Source organism: Ambystoma mexicanum, chromosome 6p (genome assembly GCF_040938575.1).
Source record: "Ambystoma mexicanum isolate Mex_15411 chromosome 6p, UKY_AmexF1_1, whole genome shotgun sequence".
Classification (NCBI taxonomy): domain Eukaryota; kingdom Metazoa; phylum Chordata; class Amphibia; order Caudata; family Ambystomatidae; genus Ambystoma; species Ambystoma mexicanum.
Genome location: NC_090935.1, coordinates 605436500 through 605457221, shown reverse-complemented (window position 1 = coordinate 605457221; position 20722 = coordinate 605436500). Strand labels below are relative to the sequence as shown.

At 47.1% G+C, this 20722-nt stretch overlaps 1 protein-coding gene across 1 annotated transcript in view; it reads left to right on the top strand.

The window, feature by feature from the left end:
• F2R (coagulation factor II thrombin receptor) overlaps positions 1–20436 on the top strand; it is a 131794-nt gene extending 111358 nt beyond the window's left edge. Inside the window, exon 2 of the mRNA XM_069627447.1 lies at positions 14116–20436. Coding sequence (XP_069483548.1) covers positions 14116–15308 — 1193 coding nt within the window. The 3' untranslated portion in view covers positions 15309–20436. The remainder of the gene's footprint in view (positions 1–14115) is intronic.
• The last annotated feature ends 286 nt before the right edge of the window (positions 20437–20722 follow it).

The following is a 20722-nucleotide window of genomic DNA, read 5'->3' as shown; positions in this document are numbered from 1 at the left end:
ACTGAGGAAGAAACAAAAGGGAGAATTGATCTACACGATACGCCACTAAAAGAACCAGATGGAGAACTGTTTTGTGAGGGTTCTTGCTTTAAATTACCTGACGGCACTTCAACCGCTGCATACGCTATCACCACGTTAAAAAGCATTGTGCAGAGTAAAAGAATCCCATACAACTCTGCCCAAAGAACAGAGATCATTGCCTTAACAAGGGCTTGTGAAATTTCAGAGAACTTGAGCGTAAATATCTACACTGATAGCCAGTACGCCTTTGGCGTGGTTCATAACTTCTGCCGACTGTGGGCCGAGAGAGGGTTCCTAACATCACATGGGGCTAGAATTTAACATGGCCCTTTGATTGTACGATTGCTGTCTGCACTTACGTGTCCAAAGCACCTGGCAATAGTGAAATGCGAGGCGCATAAAAAGGTGACATGCAAAGTGGGAGAAGGAAACGCATTTGCAGACAGAATTGCGAAACAAACTGCCACTGATTTGAATACAAAAATGTTAACAGTACAATCGAAGGAAGTACCCTGTATGATAGAAAATGGAATTGTGACTGTTAGAGAGATGCAGGCGGAAGCTACCGCCGACGAAATACAGGGATGGGCCAAGGGCTCTTCAGAACTAGACTTGGAGGGTTGTTGGATGGACAAGAAGAGCTGGAATTGGATGTTGCCGAATGCTTATTTAAATGCGATGGTAACAATGGCTCACAGTCCCACCCACATCTGTGCGAAGAAAATAGTCCAACATTTGGCCACTGTCTGGGAAAATCCTCTCATAAAAAAGAATGCCGAAAGGCTAGTACAGAACTGCATGATGTGCCTACAGTACAATGTGCGGAAGGGAACGGTGACTCCAACAGGAAGTTTCGGACCTCCCTCTATGCCATTCGAAGTGATTCACTTTGACTTCATAGAAATGGAGAGATGCCAAAACCTGAAGTATGTTCTGGTGATCATATGTGCATTCAGCAAATGGGTAGAAGCGTATCCATTGAAAGACTGCACAGCCATGAGCACGGCAAAAGTAATGCTAAAAGAGTATTTCTCTCACTTCGGTCTGCCCCGTGTCATATGGTCGGACAATGGTCCGCATTTTGTAGGTGCAGTAATATTACAGATTTGTGCAGGTCTCCAGATCGATAAGCGATTCCATTGCTCCAGGCATCCCATGAGTGCCGGACTTATTGAACGTCATAACGGCATCTAGAAATCCAAAATAAGTAAGATTTGTGCAGGCAGCAAGCTAAGTTGGGTAGATGCATTGCCAATAGCGTTACTGTGTATGCGAACATCAGTGCAAGCCAGAACTGGTCTCTCCCCATACGAAATCATAATGGGAAGACCGGCGAATGTGTGGTGTGCACCCCAGCCGAAAAGAATGAGAGAGGTAGAATACCCTGTACTCACCATTTATTGTAATTTGTTAGTAAAAAAACTGCATTTGATTCATCAGCAGGTGCAGGAGGCATTACCAGGGAGGTACACTGGTCCAGGACATGCATTGGAGCCAGGAACCTGGGTGCTGATTAGAAATTATGAGCGGAAAACATCGCTGGCATAAAGGTGGCGTGGGCCCTACCAAATCCTTTTGACCACGCAGACAGCGATATGCGTGGATGGGCGGAAAGTGTGGATTCACGCCACGCACGCCAAGATAGTCCCACCGCCATTTGACACTTCGACTGATCGGGACAAAGACCAGAAAGAGACAGCAGCGGCTCCAGAAACGAAAAATGCAATTGCCAGTTCTTTGCCACAACAACTGCCTGATCCTGAAACAAAGTCTGATGAGATTGCCATAAGAGAGGAAGGGCAAAGGGCGCCCAAGCGTTGTCCAGCAGATTCTGCATCACTGCTGGCCGATATCAAGCGTATACCTCTGGGTCGCCCACCATCTTCTGTTGCGCTGCAGCCTGCATCGTCGTCTGGGCACTCATCATCTGCCATTGTGCCCCAGGCTGACTCCAAGTTTGAGACCGGAAGTGCACCCGCACTATTTGTCGACCACACGAGCAAGGAGCAAGTCGGTATAACCTGCGGAGCAGAAAAAAGGAATGATCACATCTTCAGCTTTTTGTGATTTTATTGCCTCTGTTTCCTATTCTCGGATGAAGTAGGAACCGGAGGCCTGGAGGAGAGTGGCTTGAGAGTTGTGCAAGCTAGACAGCTCAACAAACGCAACTCCTAGTGCTAAATGCATGTGTCCGGAACCCGAGCGGACAAGCGGGGCGCACATGGTACAAAGGCAGCTGCTCTGAAACTCTAGAGCAATGTGCAAATGCACGGGAATCTTACTAAACAGATAAGCAATCGAAGCTGAATGAGAACTGGCATGGAAGAACTGTAGACATTTATCGAACTCTCTGACATCTCAACAAGCGCATCGGCAGAAGATATTCACGACAAACACGGCGAGAGCAGAACGACAGGGGACGATGCCAGAGCCAGCCAATGTCTACTCCTGCACCAATGCTGATAGCGAATTAAAAGCAGTACATAGAAAGGCGAAAAAGGGACATGGTCGAAAGAATTGTATGTTGGGTTTAACGATAATAATGTGTATAATGAGTATATTAGCCCCAATAATGACCATATCAGTATTATGGTACCTTGAAGAAATGCACCCCCTTGAAGTACTATTGCCTACTGTGAACATTTCCATGACGGAAAGCCCAGTCCATGTGATTTTCTATACCTTGTCCCCAATGGAAAAGAGACATAGGGAAGGATATGGGAACAACACATTACTATTGATAATGAACATGACCCACTCAATACTAAGAGTGAACAACTGTTGGGTCTGTGCCCACCTGCCGCAGCATGGTGGTCAGGGAATAGGATGGTATGTACAGCCCCTGCCATTAACTTCTGCATGTTATGCTTCTCTGAGTGCCTTATATTATGGGAAATGGAACGAAAGTGAAACTGGTCAATTAGACAAAACAAACATGAATGAATTCGAGGAAGTGATTATGAAACCAGTGGGTTGCTCCATATTCCATAAAAGACGATTAATTACACCAGCAATAATGCCACAGGATAGAATGTCTGTACCTTATAAATATTCTGTGATCACGTTCCACATGAACCCAGAGGGGAATCAGGATGCGGAACCCCCTTCATATACAGCGAATTATAACCCTCATTCTGTCCCATTCTGTTTAAAGAAGAAGGGTTCTTTCCAGGTAGGAACATTTACCAGATGCAGGAACATAGCATTCCTTGATAAAGAGGTGGAACCAATATATGTGGGAGATCCTGTGTACTTTATATGTGGAGAAAAAGCATATCCTTGGTTACCTAGGAACTGGGGAGGCACGTGTTATTGAGCCTTTCTGTTTCCAGGGGTGTTTCTTTTAAAAACATCAGACATAACCAAATTGACCAGGTCACGACCTCGCCGCAATATTGAAGATGGGTTGATTGTAGGGGACATAGCAAAATCATCCATACCATTTTGGGGCCAGGCGATAAACTCCTATAACATAATACGACTGTCTAGAATATTGGAAGAAACAATAAATGGAACCACCGACATATTATATAATATGACGCTTGAGGAAAAAGGAACTAGATTGATGTCACTGCAAAACAGAATGGCCCTTGATATAATCTTAGTTGATTGCGGCAGTGTTTGCAAAATCGTGGGATCAGCGTGTTGCGTATTTGTAAGTGACTCCTCCCCCACGATTTTCGAAGCGATAAGAAAATTGCATGTATTAAGCTCTGACCTTCACCCTCCTGAGAGTGGTTGGGAGTTGAATATAAGCTCCTGGTTCTGGGAAGTGTTACGGTCCTGGGGATGTAAGCTATTTGCAATTTTAGTAGCAATTTTAGGAATATTCATTATGTGTTGTTGTTGCATACATTGTCTCCCCATAGTATGCACAGAAATTAGTGGGGAATGTGTTCAAATGGTAGAACGAAAACACATTACTAGACCAAATACCCACAATGATAATGAATCCAAAACAATAAAAGAATTCATGGCAATTAATATCGATGATGAAAAGGAGAAATCTGAGAGTGAATATGAGTCAGAGTGTGAATCAGATTCCGAGCCTGATCTAAACACTTAGTTGGAGGAAGATGCAATGTATGGATGAGGCATTTGGCATACGGCCAAGAGGAGGGTTTGTCAGTCTAGAAAAGTAGACAACCCTCCAACAGAAGGCTTATGCAGGACAATTGGTTGGCCGAAGACCAACCGCCTCATTTAAAGTATAAAGAATATATGCTCATTACTCATTACGTAGCTATTAGTTTAATTAGAGTGCGGCCATTTTTAGGTAACCAGAATTGCCATTTTTATTTTCTCCATGTTTCTCTTTAACATCGCCACTTTTGCCCCATGTAAAACTGCTTTGCTGTAGATATTATTTCGCTTCAATGGGCCAAGGTTATTAAAGACATGTTGAAACATTGCGCGGGGAGCCAGACAGAAAAGCCTGTTCCCTCCTCCACATATCCTTGGAAGCGGGAAGCAAGGCATTCTTATCAGTACACGGATGCCAGTGAGTCTCCTTAAAAGAATAGCAACATACGAAACTAATATTAAAGGGTTTGAATTATGCTCTTCTTAACGGCCCCCCTTCTGAGTGCTGTGAGCCCCCGGAGAGCAAGCTGACTTCTAGAGCGTGAATCCAAACCAGGAGATAGTAAGGCCAGTCCCCCTATGTGCAGCTTGTCCATGAAAACAGTAGCGCTGTGTTCTCACAAATAAAGAATAGTGTCTGTAAATTCGAGATTGCAAACTGTTACTAAATATGGTGATCTAAAGTGTCATATTCATCACCATGGTCAATCATCGCCTCTGCTTCAAAGGGAATGAATTAGGGGCGGCATCGAATGTGTCAAATGTGTCATTACTGATTGTGAGATGCTCATTTTGTATATATGTAACTGATGTACAATTTTCGCTCTCTTGCGTCCCCCGAGGTCTGGTAGACACACGTTGCGGGGCGTGGGACCATTTGGCCAACTGGGACTATTTGTTTTTGCAATAAACCCTAGATTTTGGGAATACAACCTCGTGTCTGGCGTATCAGTTCGTGTGTGGTGATTGTGCCTTGTTTCCACATCCGAGGGTCCCTCAGGGGCCCCTTCAATAAAAGCATCTGTAACAGCCCTACAATCCTTCCTCTTCCACTATACCAAAACCCCCAATAAGTACCGTTCCCCTTTGCTATGGCACAACAAGAATATACTGATTAACAGCAGGGTCCTTAATCGGAAATCATGGATTAAAAAAGGAATTAGATTTATCCAACACATTATAGATGGTTCTTCCATTCTTTCATTTCAACATTTTTCATCCAAATTCGCCATTCCCAAAGCTGATTTTCAGTACTACAATCGGCTAATTAACTCTTGCCTAGATGCACTTTATCACTTCTCTAATGAAACGCTTTCTCCTAATGCCCTTAGATTATTACAGCTCACCATGACCTGCGAAGTGAGAGCTTCAAAAATGTATAACATACTTCAACATTTGATGTTTGCTCAATTCGTCTTAAATGGAAAAATGATTTAGGGTGTAGGTTTGAAGATCAATGCTGGCTCGGTTTGTTTTCTAAAATTAAACACTTATCGGTTTCAGCTAACATAACACAACATTATTTTTTTTCATTCATAGAGCATTTATTACTCCAGCAAAATTAGCAAAGGCCAACCCTAATCATGATGCTAAATGTTGGTGATATGGCATATCTCCTGCCTCATATATGCATACGTTCTACGAATGCTCATATCTCGCTAGATTTTGGCAGGATATCTGGAAGTTCATTATGTTGATTTTTTCTGTGGATGTGCCGCTGTCCTCTATTAATGTATTTTTAGGAAGTCTAGCAATAACTACATATATCTCTCCTGAATCAACTAGACTATATGATTTATTCATTTCTACTGCTCTGAAATGTATCACAGCCAACTGGAAAGACTTCCAATCTCTTTCTACCAGAGGATGGTGGAACTCCATTTGTCATATTCAAAAAATGGAACTTTGTATGGCTAAAAATCACAATACTATTCTTAAATGGTATTTTTTTCATCCGCTATCTTAATTGTTTCAATGCTACTGCTCATGGTTCGTGAACACCTATATTCATACCTATTATAACAAGGTCATCTTTCTTTTATTCGAATGCCTGTCATGTATTTTGATTACAGTGGTAAGAAAAGTTTGATCAAATAATGCATTATACCCATCCTCCCCCTACCTTACTTCCCTCTGTCTATGTCTGTCCAATTGTTTGTCTCCCCACATGTTCACTCTTATTTCCCCATAATCTACTATTTGCAGACCGGTTACTGTATTCAATGTTTAATGAATACTACATTTATCTATTACACAAGTTAATATATGTAACATGATCCAATCTGTTTAATGCATGATTTTTGTATTGATTGACTTTGTTGCTGGTTCAAATTATCGACTTCCGTTCATTTTCTATTTTGACACAAACTTCTCTCTAAGTCTGTAATTGCTAAAATATGTATTATCTCTATTACCTTATACAATAAAAATTGTTAAAATAAAAATAAAATCAATACTTTGGGCCTCATTCCGAGTCCGGCGCTAATGGAAAAACGATGGCGGTAAAGTAATACCGCCATCATTTACCGACGTGGACTATTCCGACCCTTCACACCGTAATTACCGCCACCGTAAACTACGACGGCGTAAATAGCGTACCAGTGTCGCGCGCCCGACACACCACGTCGGAATTAACGCCAAGGCGTAAACCAGTGCAGATCCCAAGTAAAGCGGACACGGTAAAAACGGCCTCCACAAGGGCGCAAAGTACCTCCACGCCATGGCGCAATTACCGGCATCGCAGAGAAGGTGTTAACAACCCTGAAGAGTGCCAGAAAGAGGAACAGGTGCACCCAATCAGCACAGGTGGAGTCCATAGAGTCAGGCACAGCACAAAAGGAGCACACCCACACACCACACCCCCTCCCACACCAAGATGATACCAATTCTCGCAGCATTCATGGAGCTGGAGGCCCTGCTTGCAAGGCAGCAACGACGACAACATCAACAACAGCAACCACAGCAACCACAGCCCCCACCACAGAGGATACACAGGAGGAGAAGGAGGCAGAGACAGGGCCAGCATGCCCCACCGGTGCAGCCACAATTACCACGCCGTCAACCCCCAATCCCACGCATCAGACCCACCCCCTTCAACCTCACACCAGAGCAGATACACACCCTGTACCGCCTTGACCGGGACACGATAACCACCATAGTGGCCCTGATACATAACGACATAGTGAGCCTAATAGAAATCAGCACTGCCATCCCCCCTCTACTAAAGGTAGTGTCTGTGCTCCACTTCCTTGCCACAGGGACCTACCAGCATACAGTGGGGCACATGCACGGCATTTCACAGCCCATATTCTCACGTATACTCAACCAAGTGCTCGATGCCCTCCTCAAGCACAGAAGGGACTACATATGCCTCCCCCGGACTCCCCAGGAGACATATGATACCAAAGCTGCTTTCCATGCACTTGCAGGCATGCCAAATTGCATAGGTGCCATCGACTGCACCCACGTAGAATTGGTGGTGCCCCATGCCATGGAGGTGCCGTATCGCAACCGCAAGCAATATCACTCCATCAACGTCCAGATGGTGTGCAATGCCAGTAAAACCATCACACAATGCAATGCCCGATACCCTGGATCAACTCATGACTCCTTGGTCCTGCGCAACTCTACACTACCACGCTACATGGAGCGACATGCTGAACGACGTACCTGGCTGCTTGGTGAGTAACCGGAATGGGCCATGGCAGTCCATTGGGGCTGTGAGTAGGCTGCCAGCATACTCCACCCGGGTGGTAAAGGGTGGGGTAGAGAGATGCATAAGGTTGGGTCAGTCAACGTCATTGTACGCTGTAATGGGGTCACTGTATCCTGGGAGCTGTGTGCATGGCCAGTGAACACCTGCTGCAATGTCAGATTAGCCCATTTCTCCACCATGATTGCACGAACACTTACCTTCATTCCACTATCATGCAGGTGATGCTGGCTACCCATTGAAGGCATGGCTCATGACCCCCGTCCGCAACCCACAGAACAGGCACCAGGAGGACTACAATAGATCTCATACCCGTACACGGGTGGTGATAGAGCAGACCTTCGGACTACTGAAGGCACGATTTCGTTGCCTCAGCCGGTCAGGTGGGGCCCTCATCTACAGCCACGAGAAGGTGTCCAAGATCACCATGGCATGTGCAATGCTGCACAACATGTGCATCCAGCGGAACGTGCCACTGCCCCCTGACGTGGGTCTGCCCCCACCAGAGGAGGAGGAGGAGGAGGAGCAGGAGGAGGAAGGAATGGCAGGACAGCATCACGGGGCCGATGCACAGGAGGGACGTCACGTGCGACAAGCATTGATTGACCAATATTTCTGAGTCACAAGTCAGCTGAGGGGGTGAGGTTGACAGGACATTGGGCACTGGGTGTGGGGATACGTGTACTACATGCACTGTGAGACATTAAAAGACACATGCACAATGATCAATGTCCACTCTGTTTTCAAGTAAACACCAAACTGTGTATTGTACAATCATGTGAACACGTGTACAAATATTCCTCCACCTTCACCCCCCTCCCCCCCAACTCCCACGCACACCCTCACCCCCCTCCCCCCCAACTCCCACGCACACCCTCACCCCCCTCCCCCCCAACTCCCACGCACACCCTCACCCCCCTCCCCCCCAACTCCCACGCACACCCTCACCCCCCTCCCCCCCAACTCCCACGCACACCCTCACCCCCCTCCCCCCCAACTCCCACGCACACCCTCACCCCCCTCCCCCCCAACTCCCACGCACACCCTCACCCCCCTCCCCCCCAACTCCCACGCACACCCTCACCCCCCTCGCCCTCCCCCCACAACAGCCCCACAATGGTCCCATCAAGTCTACATAGGCCACATGTGTGTGGCTTCATAGTCAATGTCCACGCCCCGAGCATGTGGATTCATTTACGCATTGTGCGTTGTGACCTGCGGACCGGGCTGGTCTGCGTGGAGGAGCACTGGGAGGGTGGTTCCTCCTGCTGGGGCTGAGGCCTGGGGGTAGCTGCCTCCAGGGCATCAGCAATCCTGCCGAGCACCTCACATAGCCGGTTTGTTGATGTTGTGATGACCTCGCCCAGAGCCTGCAGGTCATTGTGATGCACCAACCCTGATTCCCGGTTGTCCCGCAGAAACTCCTCAATCATGGACGTGAGGTTCTGGGAGTGCACAGCTTCTGCGGCCGTTGTGGGGGATGTGGTTTGCAGGCTCGGTATGGTGCCTGCAGGCCTCTCAGGTGTTGCGCCAGGGGATGTGGGCTGATGTGAGACAGGTGTTAGCCCTTCGCCTGTGAGGCCTGGCCCATCACTCGACCCGGAGTCGCTATGTGCAACCTGGCTGTATGATGGTGACTCAGGGCTGCAGACGTTGGTCTCCTCAACGTTGACCCCGGAATGGGATGTGGGGCTGTCTGGCACACTAAGGAGGCACATGGCAGCATTCTCCCCTGACATGCTGGATTCCTCAGGGTGTAGCGTGGGGCTTGTTTCCTGCGGAACTGCAGCCATGTCCAGGTGCGCGGGTGGGGGTTGTGTACCCTCCATGGGGGTTGCTGGAGCAGGTGGTGTGGTATGGGCCTTGTGTCTGCCAGCAGGTATGCGCTGTACCCTGCCCCTGTGCCGGGAGGTACTTGGCCGGGAGCCTTCCTGCTCCTCACTTTCATGACCGCTACCTGTGGGGGGCAAGAGAGAGAGAGACAGCATGATCAATGATCTGGGGGTCATCATGACTCAAAGCCTATGGTAACACAATGGGAGAGCAGCGTCTTGGTGATATTTAGGTTTGTGTGAGGACTTGGCTTGGATGGAAAAAGCATACTATTGGCGGGGTCAATCATGTTGGCGGAGTACAGTGGTGAGTGACATTGGCCAGCTCTCTGTGTGGAATGGCCAATATGGGTGTCAGCCTTGCACCTGACATCATCCTGGGTCACACTTGTTACGACATGTTGGGGGGGGGGGGGGGCTACGAAGCAAACTTCATGTGACTCTTAGGGCGGCCCTTAGCGGTGATTCAAATTAAGGATGCATGTACTGTTTGGACTCATGACACTCACCTGCATCAGCGGATGAGGGGTCACCGCAGTCCATTTCGCCCACACCTTCGATGGCTTCTGTGCCCATCATCTCCGCACATGTTTCCTCCCAGGGCATCATTTTAATGGGTGAGCCTGGGCCTCCTCCTGTCTCCAGGGCCTGCTGACGGTTTGCTGACATGATGGCCCGCACCCTGAGACGAAGGTCATCCCACCGTTTGCGGCAATGCGTTGTGCTGCGGGGGGTGTTTCCAACGGCGCTCACCCTCTGCGCGACCAACTCCCATATCTCCTTCTTCCTGAGGATGGTGGGCCTACGCATGTCGCTGCAGAATACGATGTCTGCATGTTCATGCAGGGTGTCGACCAGGACCTGTAACTCATCCTGGGTGAATCTTTCTTTTCTGATGCGCGCTGCCCCCTTTTTCAGAACTTTCGGCATGATGATCTTCTCTGTTGTTTGTTTGGTCGATCTGAGTCCTGTATGGAGTCCTGTTTGTCCTGTATGGTGTGGATTGCAATGGATTGTGTTTTTAAATATGGCCGCCGTGATGCTTCCCGTTCCTGTGCGATGACGTTATTTCCGTTTCCGGTATTTAGCGGTGGCCGTAAATTACGGTCTGCGTAACTTACGGTCACCGCTAATTACGGATTCTATCGAAGGCGGTGGTGTTAATTGCGTCTAGGCTTATGGCGGTAAGGGGTTTGACGGGACCTTTTGCGCTATGCCGCAAGGGAGTTTACCGCCATGGCGGAATACTCGTGCACGCGAAGTCGGAATATGTTGTAAATAGCGCCTTCCGACCACATCGTACATGGTATTTACGCCATGGCGGTAATTACTGTTACTTTCCGCCGGACTCGGAATGAGGCCCTTTGACTCTAATTTTTTATAATCGTAATCACAAACACATCCAGTAGATTTGCAAGTATCTAATTCTCTCTATAATAAGAAAATAGCAAATAGAGTTTTTATTTTTCAGTAAATAGCAGTCATGGCCATGCTTTTCCCCCACGGCTTAGATAGTTTTCTGGTAAGCATAATTGTGAATTGGGCCTCTCATTTGGAGTCAATTTCTGTATAGTGATGATGGTGAGGATTGCTGCAAGAATTGATTTGATTGGTTATTTATAACAAGCTTAATACCCAGAGGTTTCTAGGCGCGGAACCGGAGATCGAACCTGCTTTGCTCCACGTCGTCTTGCTTCTAAGGAGAGCGTGTTGCCCCCGAGCTATCCTCCCAAGACAAGAATTGGTATACCATTCACTAAGAGATGAAAGCACACATTGGTTGGACCTGATATGAGAGAGCTGATCATTTTAAGACCTAGTTGGCATTAGAGGACAGCCTCATGGTTTACTAATGCCTGATGGACAACAATCGGAAGTATTAATCAAAATATATAATTTCCAAATACTTGTATGGAGACACTGTGCAAGATTTGACACTTATATGAATGAATTCCTGTGTTTGAAATTCATAGTTGCGTTTTCTTTCGAGAACCTCTCCTACAACGTTTTTATGATCTAATGACCAGTAACCTCGGAGTATTAAGGTCTACCCGTAGTGTGTAGTTGGCATGTAAGACCAGCAACATTGAACTAGATGCAAGCAGGCACATCCAACCTCAACAGAGATGGAGGAGCACTGGATCGACATGGTTATACATTCTGGCACCAACCTGGTAGCATTATGGAATACTGCCCTCAAAGATGCAACAGTGGAATTGGGCAACTCAGCTTGGACTGAGTTCTTCAAAATAGAACTGAAGGGATGGGGAGCTCTGGAAGGGGGCGCTCGAGAGCCCACCGAGGCAGGCTGACCTTTAGTGAAGCTCCCGATTTGACAAGAAGGCCGGCCCATGAAACAACTGTTTTCATTTCTCAGAACGACTGTCTAGGGGACCGGGAGCAGCCTATACTCCCGGAAAGCCGTGGCGTGGGTCCTGGCACAAGCGATGCAGGCAGAACCGAGATATTCGGAGGCTTGGAGAGAGCAGAGCCTCCTCTTCTTCCTCTCTCATTCCTTACTGTCTGACTGCTATTTAGGCATGGTGTGCTGCTAACGATCTCTGCCTTAATGCCAGTAAGACTGAGATCCTTCTCGTTGGGACCCCTGCTCCCTGCTTCCATCCGAATCTCTGTCCACCCTTCATGAGCCCCCTCCTCTCACCCTCTTGTGATGCAAAAAACCTTGGTTTCAACTTTGACTCCTATCTCTCCTTCTCCCCTCAAGTCACAGACCTTGCCAAGAAGGCCCACTTTCAGCTGCACGTCCTCAGAGGCATTCTCCCTTTCCTCCCCTTCCCCCAGAAATTCAATGTCTCCAGAGGTCCTCTCTAGGTTGGAATACTGCAACAGCCTCTTCCTCAATCTGCCTAAATCCTTGCTTCGGCCCCTTTCACTAATCCAGAATAGGACTGCAAGTCTAATCCTTGGCCTCAAGCCCAGGGACTTTATCTCTCCAGCCACAAAATCTCTCCACTGGCTCCCGGTTGCTGTGAGGATGAAGTTCAAGACCCTCTGCATCATCGATAAGGCTTTCTGGGGCCAGAATCCCCGCTACAGTCAACTCTCTCTACCTAAATACCTCCCTGCTTGAGCCTTTCGGTCTTCTAGCTCCAGCTCTCTGCAGAACAGACGCTTTTCCAAGCAGAGAGTGGGGGTAGATCTCTCTCTTCTGCAGGAACCTCCCTCTGGAATGGCCTCCCTGCCCCTCTCAGACTTAAGCCAGAACTCCTTAAGTTCGGGAAGCTTCTCACAAGTCCCTTCTTTTCTCTTCTTACTTCCCTCTCCCCCTCCCCTTCTAATGTCTCCCTCTGCCACATTGACTGGCGGCCTGGTTCCTTCTGATTCATACACCGCTCCATGCCCTCCTCACCAAGTCTACCACAGCACCTCAGTCTCCCCTTAACCCCTCCACCTACACTAGCCCCCGCTGGGCTCCCTCCCCCTGCGCTAGCCTGGCTGGGCCTGCACCCCTATTGAGCCCACCCAGCCCTGTCCTCACACTTAGCAATTGGACCTTCATTCCCCTGCATACTCTGCAGTCATCTTGTACATTTCTAGAAATTGTTAATTAAAAAGAAAAATCACTCGCCATATTTCTTACTTGCCAAGAGCTTGTTATCACTAGCCAATAGTGAATGGCAATGGTCAATTCTGAGCCCTGTAGAATGTACTGCAATACACCTGAAGGATGTGTTCAATATATCTAATTTTGGGGACCCATTCAATGTACAGATAAAGCAGAGTTGCGCAATGAGACTTATCGCTATAAGTGCCCTAATAAATGCCGGGAGACATGCGATTGGAGCTTGCGGGGAGCATCCTTATCACCTGCAATGTTGCTGTGTTTATACTGCAGCTACACCTCCAAACCCATATTAACCTGATTTCTCAAGGTTTCCCATGTCAATCCTGAGTATGTCATTCAGTCCTGATTTTATTCTTTGTGTTTTAGAAGTTGGAGATTTTATTTTTCCCCCTTTTTATAATTAAGAACTACAAATCATAGAAAAAACAGGATTGGAGTACTTTCTCATGCATGGCATGCAGAGCATTGAGACCTCTGCTTTCGCAGTTGGCCAGAAGTTTCTGCCTTGTCACATGCCAGCTTAGCAGCAAACACCCTCTCCGTGGTTTCACCTAAACATGAAAGTGAGTTAATGCCTCTACATTTACGTTAGGGTTCTTTAATGATAGTATGTGTGACCTTTCAATTTGAGCTCTTCCACACCCTTTCGTCCAGGAATTTAACACTGCAGAAAGGCTGGCAATGTTGATACTCTGTGGTTGTAGCCAACCAATCCCAGTGTATGGGCCGCTTTGGTCGTCTACTCTTAATGTATTGTACAATGAATGCAAAGAAGTATCCTTCATCTTAGTAAAATGGTGCCATTGTGTGATACTGACGTATGGTACACAGCTGTATTGCTTCAACAGCCTACTTATAACGATTTTCTCTTTTTGTTTCAGGTACCGCATGGTCGAACAACACCATCATCAGAACCTTTTATAAAACTAACAAGCATGAAGTATATGAGCCCATTCCCCTGGGTGACTTGTTTGATTATGACCTTGAGTCAGATAGCGGATCGGGGCGTGAAGCCTTACCTCCTCTTCTCCGGAATACTGCTAACTTGGAAAACGGAATAACAGAAGAGGCAAAAGGCTACCTGACCAGCCCGTGGCTGACTCTGTTTGTTCCCTCTGTGTACACGGTTGTGTTCTGCATCAGCCTCCCGCTCAACGTCCTCGCTGTGCTGATGTTCTTATTCAAAATGAAGGTCAAAAAGCCAGCTGTGATCTACATGTTGAATCTGGCTTCTGCTGATGTTCTTTTTGCAAGCGTGCTTCCCTTTAAGGCTGTATACCACTTTTCTGGCAATAACTGGGGTTTTGGGCCTGGGCTGTGCCGTTTCATCACTGCGGCCTTCTACTGCAACATGTACTGCTCTGTTCTGCTGATGATGAGCATCAGCATTGACCGCTTCCTGGCGGTCGTCTATCCTATGCATTCCCTGTCATGGCGCACCCGGGGTCGCGCCACCCTGATGTGCGTACTCGTGTGGGTGTTATCCGCGGCAAGCACCATCCCCCTGCTTGCCACTGAGCAGACCGCAAAGTTACCAGAGTTGGGTATTACAACGTGTCATGACGTCCTTGATCTTGCCGACCTCAAGAGCTTTTATTTGTACTATTTCTCCATTCTGTGCTCTCTTTTTTTTTTCCTACCTTTAGTTATCACCGTTGTCTGCTATGTGGGAATAATTCGATGCCTTAGCACCAACGGTATTGAAAACAGCTCAAAAAAGACCCGAGCCTTGATTCTGGCACTGGTTGTTTTCTGTGTGTTTATTCTTTGCTTTGGGCCCACCAATGTCCTAATGTTGCTTCACTATGTCCACTATTCCACCGGCTCCAGCGAGGTGATGTACTTTGCCTACATCCTTTGCGTTTGCATTAGCAGCGTGAGCTGTTGCATCGACCCCATTGTTTATTACTACGCTTCCGCTCAGTGCCAGCGACACCTCTGCAACCTCCTGTGCTGCCGAAAGACTTCTGAAACAGGCAGCAGCAGTAGCGGTCCGCTGATGATGCGGAACAGTAAAATGGATACCTGCTCCACTAATGTCAACAACAGCATCTACAAAAAGCTGCTGGCTTGAGTAGCCTGGGCCGCGCACACCTCTTCTTTGCCTTCAGTGATAGCAGTACACCAACTGCCAAACTATGGCGCCTAGCTAAGTTCAATTACAATTTTCTCAGACTAAAATGATAACATAAGCTTGCATTGTAGTTATTTTATCCTTGCATAAAGGACTGTCGTTTCTCAGATTTCTATGAAGGCGGGGACACTCCACTATGAGTATGTCTGTGGGCATTAGAGCCTTTATTGATGAGTTTGTAGACAGTTAAACAGAGGAGGCCTCCATTTGAAAAATTATTTTGTCTAACTACACCTATTTCTGTCTGATACCTGCATTGAACACTGTGCTTAGTTTTGTTCTTAAGTAGAAAAACCAAGCAAAGCTCTTAAATTGTGTGACTGGGTCGTTTCTCGCAGTCTAGTCTTAAAAAGTCAAGGCAATTAGGCATTCTAAAAGTTGGTACAACTAGACCTTTGCAGCAACATGGCCATTGGATGGAGTCCTCGAAGTGAAAGTCATGCGAGAGCTTTTGTTCCCAGTAGGTTCTCCATAGGTGGTCGACCTCTTGGCTACTGTCTACCCTCTCTTGCACCTTCTTTCAGCAGATCTGCCCAACAGTAGCCACGCTTACCCTAGACAAGAAGACAGCATGCTTACACTGTAGAAAAAACCCCACCAATGAGTCAGTGTATTGGCAAACATCTTGCAACTGCTACAAATAACAGGAGCTCTTTTCCTTCTTTACTAGTGGGCCGTGGGGTGCCTTAAATTCCTCAATGAGTGGGAATGAAGAGCGGGACTTGCAGTACCATCTCGAGGGGCTCTTAGTTTGGAGCAGTAAGCCATAGACAGATGCATGTCTACCACGAGATAACTCATTTCAGCAAGAGGTTGAGCCAGGACTTGAACACATGAATGCCTGTTTCAAACCCAGTGCCCCTATTAGAACATATGTTACTGCAATTCTTTCTCTCCTCTGTCACTCTCTTCCGCACACTACTCATGGCCCACGTGCAGGGGTAATCTATGGCTGAGAACACACTCTGATCCCATCTGCATTCTGGCTCAGGGCCTTGCCCATTGTGCTTAAGGCTGCCACAGCACGGGCAATCTCCTTTAGGAGGAGGCATGACCTCAAAGTTCGAAAACCATTGCATTCAGCCCATATTCATCTGTACAAAAGTTCAGAATTCAGAGGCAGCAAGGGGGTAACGTACAGTGCCCATAAGAGGAGGGCTACTATTAATTGTGCATCGCGTGGACTTACAGTATTCAGAAAGGCACTATGTTTTTGTAGAAACCTGGAACCCTTTTCCTCCCCAACACAGCTGTGAAGAGTTGGCCTTTTCCAGTCCCCAGTGGTAATACTCCCGTTTTCCGGATTTACAGAATAACATTCCTTTGCTCTCAACATCCGTACAGTAATTCCTTCATAAGATGGAGAGATCTGATGTGTAGAATCAATGCTGTGGTGTGTCACCACACCAGTAGATTGTTCTCTCAGACTACGGGCAGTAATAGATATTATAGCACCCAAACGAACAAGTGACACTAGCCAGTGCATGGGAATTGATCATGAAATCTGTGCATTCTGTGATTACTATTTGATGGAGAGGTGCATGGGACTTTGAAAGCTAACACATTGGGCATCATTACGAGTTTGGAGGCAGCCATGCCCTTAATGAGGGCATGGCTGCCTCCAAACTCGGGTCCGGGTCTGTGGTCCCTGAATGGGGAATTACCGGGCCATTCCGACTTTGGAGGGCCAGGTATTTCCCCATTCAGGGAACCCGGACGATCCCCATTCCAATTTGAGCCCCCATAGGGCTCAATGGGAATGGGGAGCATGCTAACAACGGGCCTGTTAATGACGGGCCCGTTGTTAGCATGCTAGTTCCCTCGCGGGACCCACAAAGGACATCTGGTCTGACCAGACGTCCAGAACGGGTCCCGCGAGGGAACCTCGTAATAGGGCGGAATGGGTTTAACGGTGCCGGCACCTTTACCGGCGCCGTTAAACCCTTTCCGCCAGGGTCGTATGAGGCCCATTGTAACATTTTAGCATATTGTTTTTAGGTTCAGATAAACTGGTGTACACATTTATATTTTTCATGAAATGCTGCATGGCTCCAAAGTTCGATTGATATCAATGCACTGTAGGCCTCTAAGTGAGATGAACAAATGTCACAGCATCAATGCTGCTCCGCCGGGAGTATCTCCATGCTGAAGCATTGCTGCCGGGAGTATCTCCATGCTGAAGCATTGCTGCCGGGAGTATCTCCATGCTGAAGCATTGCTGCTGGGAGTATCACCACGCTGAAGCATTGCTGCTGGGAGTATCTCCACGCTGAAGAATTGCTGCCGGGAGTATCTCCACGCTGAAGCATTGCTACTAATCAGATTTATGACTGGGAACGCAGGTGTGGAGCCCAATGGGGACCTTCAGTTGATGTACTCGATGTACTCGCATGCGCTAGATCACCATTCCACTGCTCTGTGTTAGTAGTACAGTGCATGGATGATGGCATATGTGTTGCCTGGTGACCCGTTGCAGGGCGAAAAAAACAGAAGTGTGACCACTGAAGTCTGGAAGAGCTGCGGATGTTAGAGCTGGAACAGATTCCATATGACATACGCTTTCTCCAGACGCGCTTCCATAGCCATCAAGACTCGGACTAGTTATAGGCTGCACTTTTGTGAAATGTTTTCTTTTTTTTAACGGAAAGTCGTTCATTTGTCTTCCCTCTTTGGAAACGCCTCAGCAAAGGTGCAAAGAGTTTCCGTTTGCTTCCTTGGGGATCGCACTTTGATAATTCCATCAATGTTGCAATTTGGAGGAAGATGTACTTATAAAGTTAGTTAGCTTTGTATCGTGTTTTAGGTGCACAGGGGTCACTTTAGTCTTCAGGCCCTTCCTGAGACTGGTTGTATAGTCCCGAGCAAAATGGGCTTGCGTGGAAATGTACTGTGACCACACCTTCCATGCCACGTGTAAAGGGGTTAATGCCCATATACAGAAGCTCCACACAAGTATGGCGGCGCACCATGTTGAGAAGCATGGAGTTTCCAAATCCTGCAAACTTCGGAATTGTTTAGCACATAGTGTAATCTGTCAAAATGTATGCTCATTGTTCAGTCACCATAGCAGATGTCTAAACCATTCTGTGCATCCATGTGGTAAACTTCCCTGCAGCCGGAATTCCTCGAACATATGCAGTGATATTGCAATACCTTATCAACTGCCTAGCCGGGTGGAAATGGAAAAAGAATAGCATGACTGCTGGTTGCAGCATCAGTCCGACTCTTCCCCATGGCCATACCATGGAACTCGGAAGGAGCCTGCTGGATGAAGAATTGTGAGGCAAGGAAGCAGCGAAAATCTCTTTAACCAATTGCCTTGTGTACAAAAATGGATCCGGGTGCATCCACCAGAGCCATGTCTGTGACAATGCATGTACATGTTTGCATCAGGCTAATCTACCAATCAATAGACTGGGCTGGTCCCGATTCCTTCTCTGCACTCTCAGATGCCAGCTTCTGGGTGCTGAAATTCATTTGAAGTCTTGCTTAGTCCGATACTGCTTGTCCAGTCCTTTTAGAAACTGCAAGCGTTGAGGCATAGGAGGAGAAGGGATTGTATCGCTTTTAGTCCAACTCATTCTCCATATACAATGGTTGTCTGTGTCTGCAGTTTTCCCGATGGTCCCAAAACTGTCTTCTTTTGATCATAAACGCTGCATGGAAGCAGAGACGTGGGCACAGACTCTCCATTGGCTAGGGTCTTGCACGTGGGTGCGATGGGCTGGACATATTAAAGCCTGTGCAGTTTATGTGTCAGATTCTTGACCCACTGAGTAATCCGCGTAGCTCCAAATGGAAGAATGTTGCTCTGTACAAATTGATTCTTCTTTCCTGTTCACTGCAGCTGTAAAACTGGTCACTTGGCTGCATTCAACAATTGTCGACGGTTCTTAAGAGATCAAAAACTGTTCCGGTAATGAAAAAAGTAGGTACGCAGAAGTATCATGGATGTAGGATTGAAATTATTATCATCCCTGGTTTTCTAAATTGAATGTGAGTAACATTTTTTACAAGGGGCATTTATTCAAATGGCAGACACCGCTGGACCCCTAGCTCCGACGGAGACCCAGCTGAAAAGGCTTGGAATTCAGTCCAGGGATCTCCTGCTTTTCTAGTTGTAATATTTCTCTGGGGGCGTGTGCATCAGGGCTAACACTTCTGGCTGTGACCTCTAGCTTGATACCCAGACGAGCTTCTGGAATACAATTAGCTAGAGTTGAAAGTTTGTGGAAATCACAGCATTTCCCTAAATCTGATTAGGAATCTCTGGGCATCATTACAGGTATGCCGGTCCGGAAACAACGGTGCTGGTAACCTTACCGGCACTGTTGTTTCCAGACCGGCATACTACAGGTCTGCCTGCCGGAACCGCTGTGCCTGGCATGTCTGACCCTGACAGGCACAGCGGCCATGGTAGGCAGACCGTCACAGAAGCACCAGCACCGTTATTAATGGCGCCGCTGCTTCTGTGGTCCCCACTCCCATGGAGTCCCATAGGACTCCATGGGAATGGGGACTTACAATTTGCCGGCGCCTGACTTTCCGGATGCCGGGGCTGTAATCTCCCGGTGTTACTGGGAAGTCAGGCACCATTAAATTATTACGGGTCCTGCGGCAACCTGCCGGTAGCACCGGCATGGTTACTGCCGGACCCGTAATGAGGCCCTCTGTGTTGTATTATTGTCCGTCTGTTGATGCATATTTAGATCTTTGACTCCTAATGTAATAGTAAAAGAGGAACGCACTTATAGAGGTACTATTTATACTCTTAAAATCTGTGCAAATTATTTTGTAGCATTTTTTTCTTTTGCAAAATAGATTCATTAAGTCAGCAATATTATTTTTTACTATTTAACTAAACATATTTTTCGTGTACAACCTGGACTGTTGAATGTTTGTATATGGTTAAACATCTGTTCCGTAAGTGTTTTAGAATTTAGAGCTGTGCCATCATCTGGCGAATGGCCTTAACATCACTGCTTGCAAGAGGTGCAATATAAATTAGTCACATATCTGCTTCATTCCGTAGATTGTTTTGATAACTAATAAATGTGAAATGCTTTCATCTCTTCAGTGTCATGTTCATTTGTAGGCACAGGAAAAACATAAGCTTGATCCGCCTTGCACCAGTGTGTTTATTAGAAAGTGGCAGCCATCTTCTAACGGTACGACATCCTTTCGTCGCCTGCAAGTTCATCCCCAGGCATTTTAACGTGTACATTCCATCGAATGTGCTCATCAAATTTTTTAGTGGGGAGGGAGGGAATATAAGGGTTTGGGCTGGTAGGCAATAATAAAAATAAGTATGGTAGGGGGTTTGATGGAAAGTGCACGTTAAAATGACAGGGGAT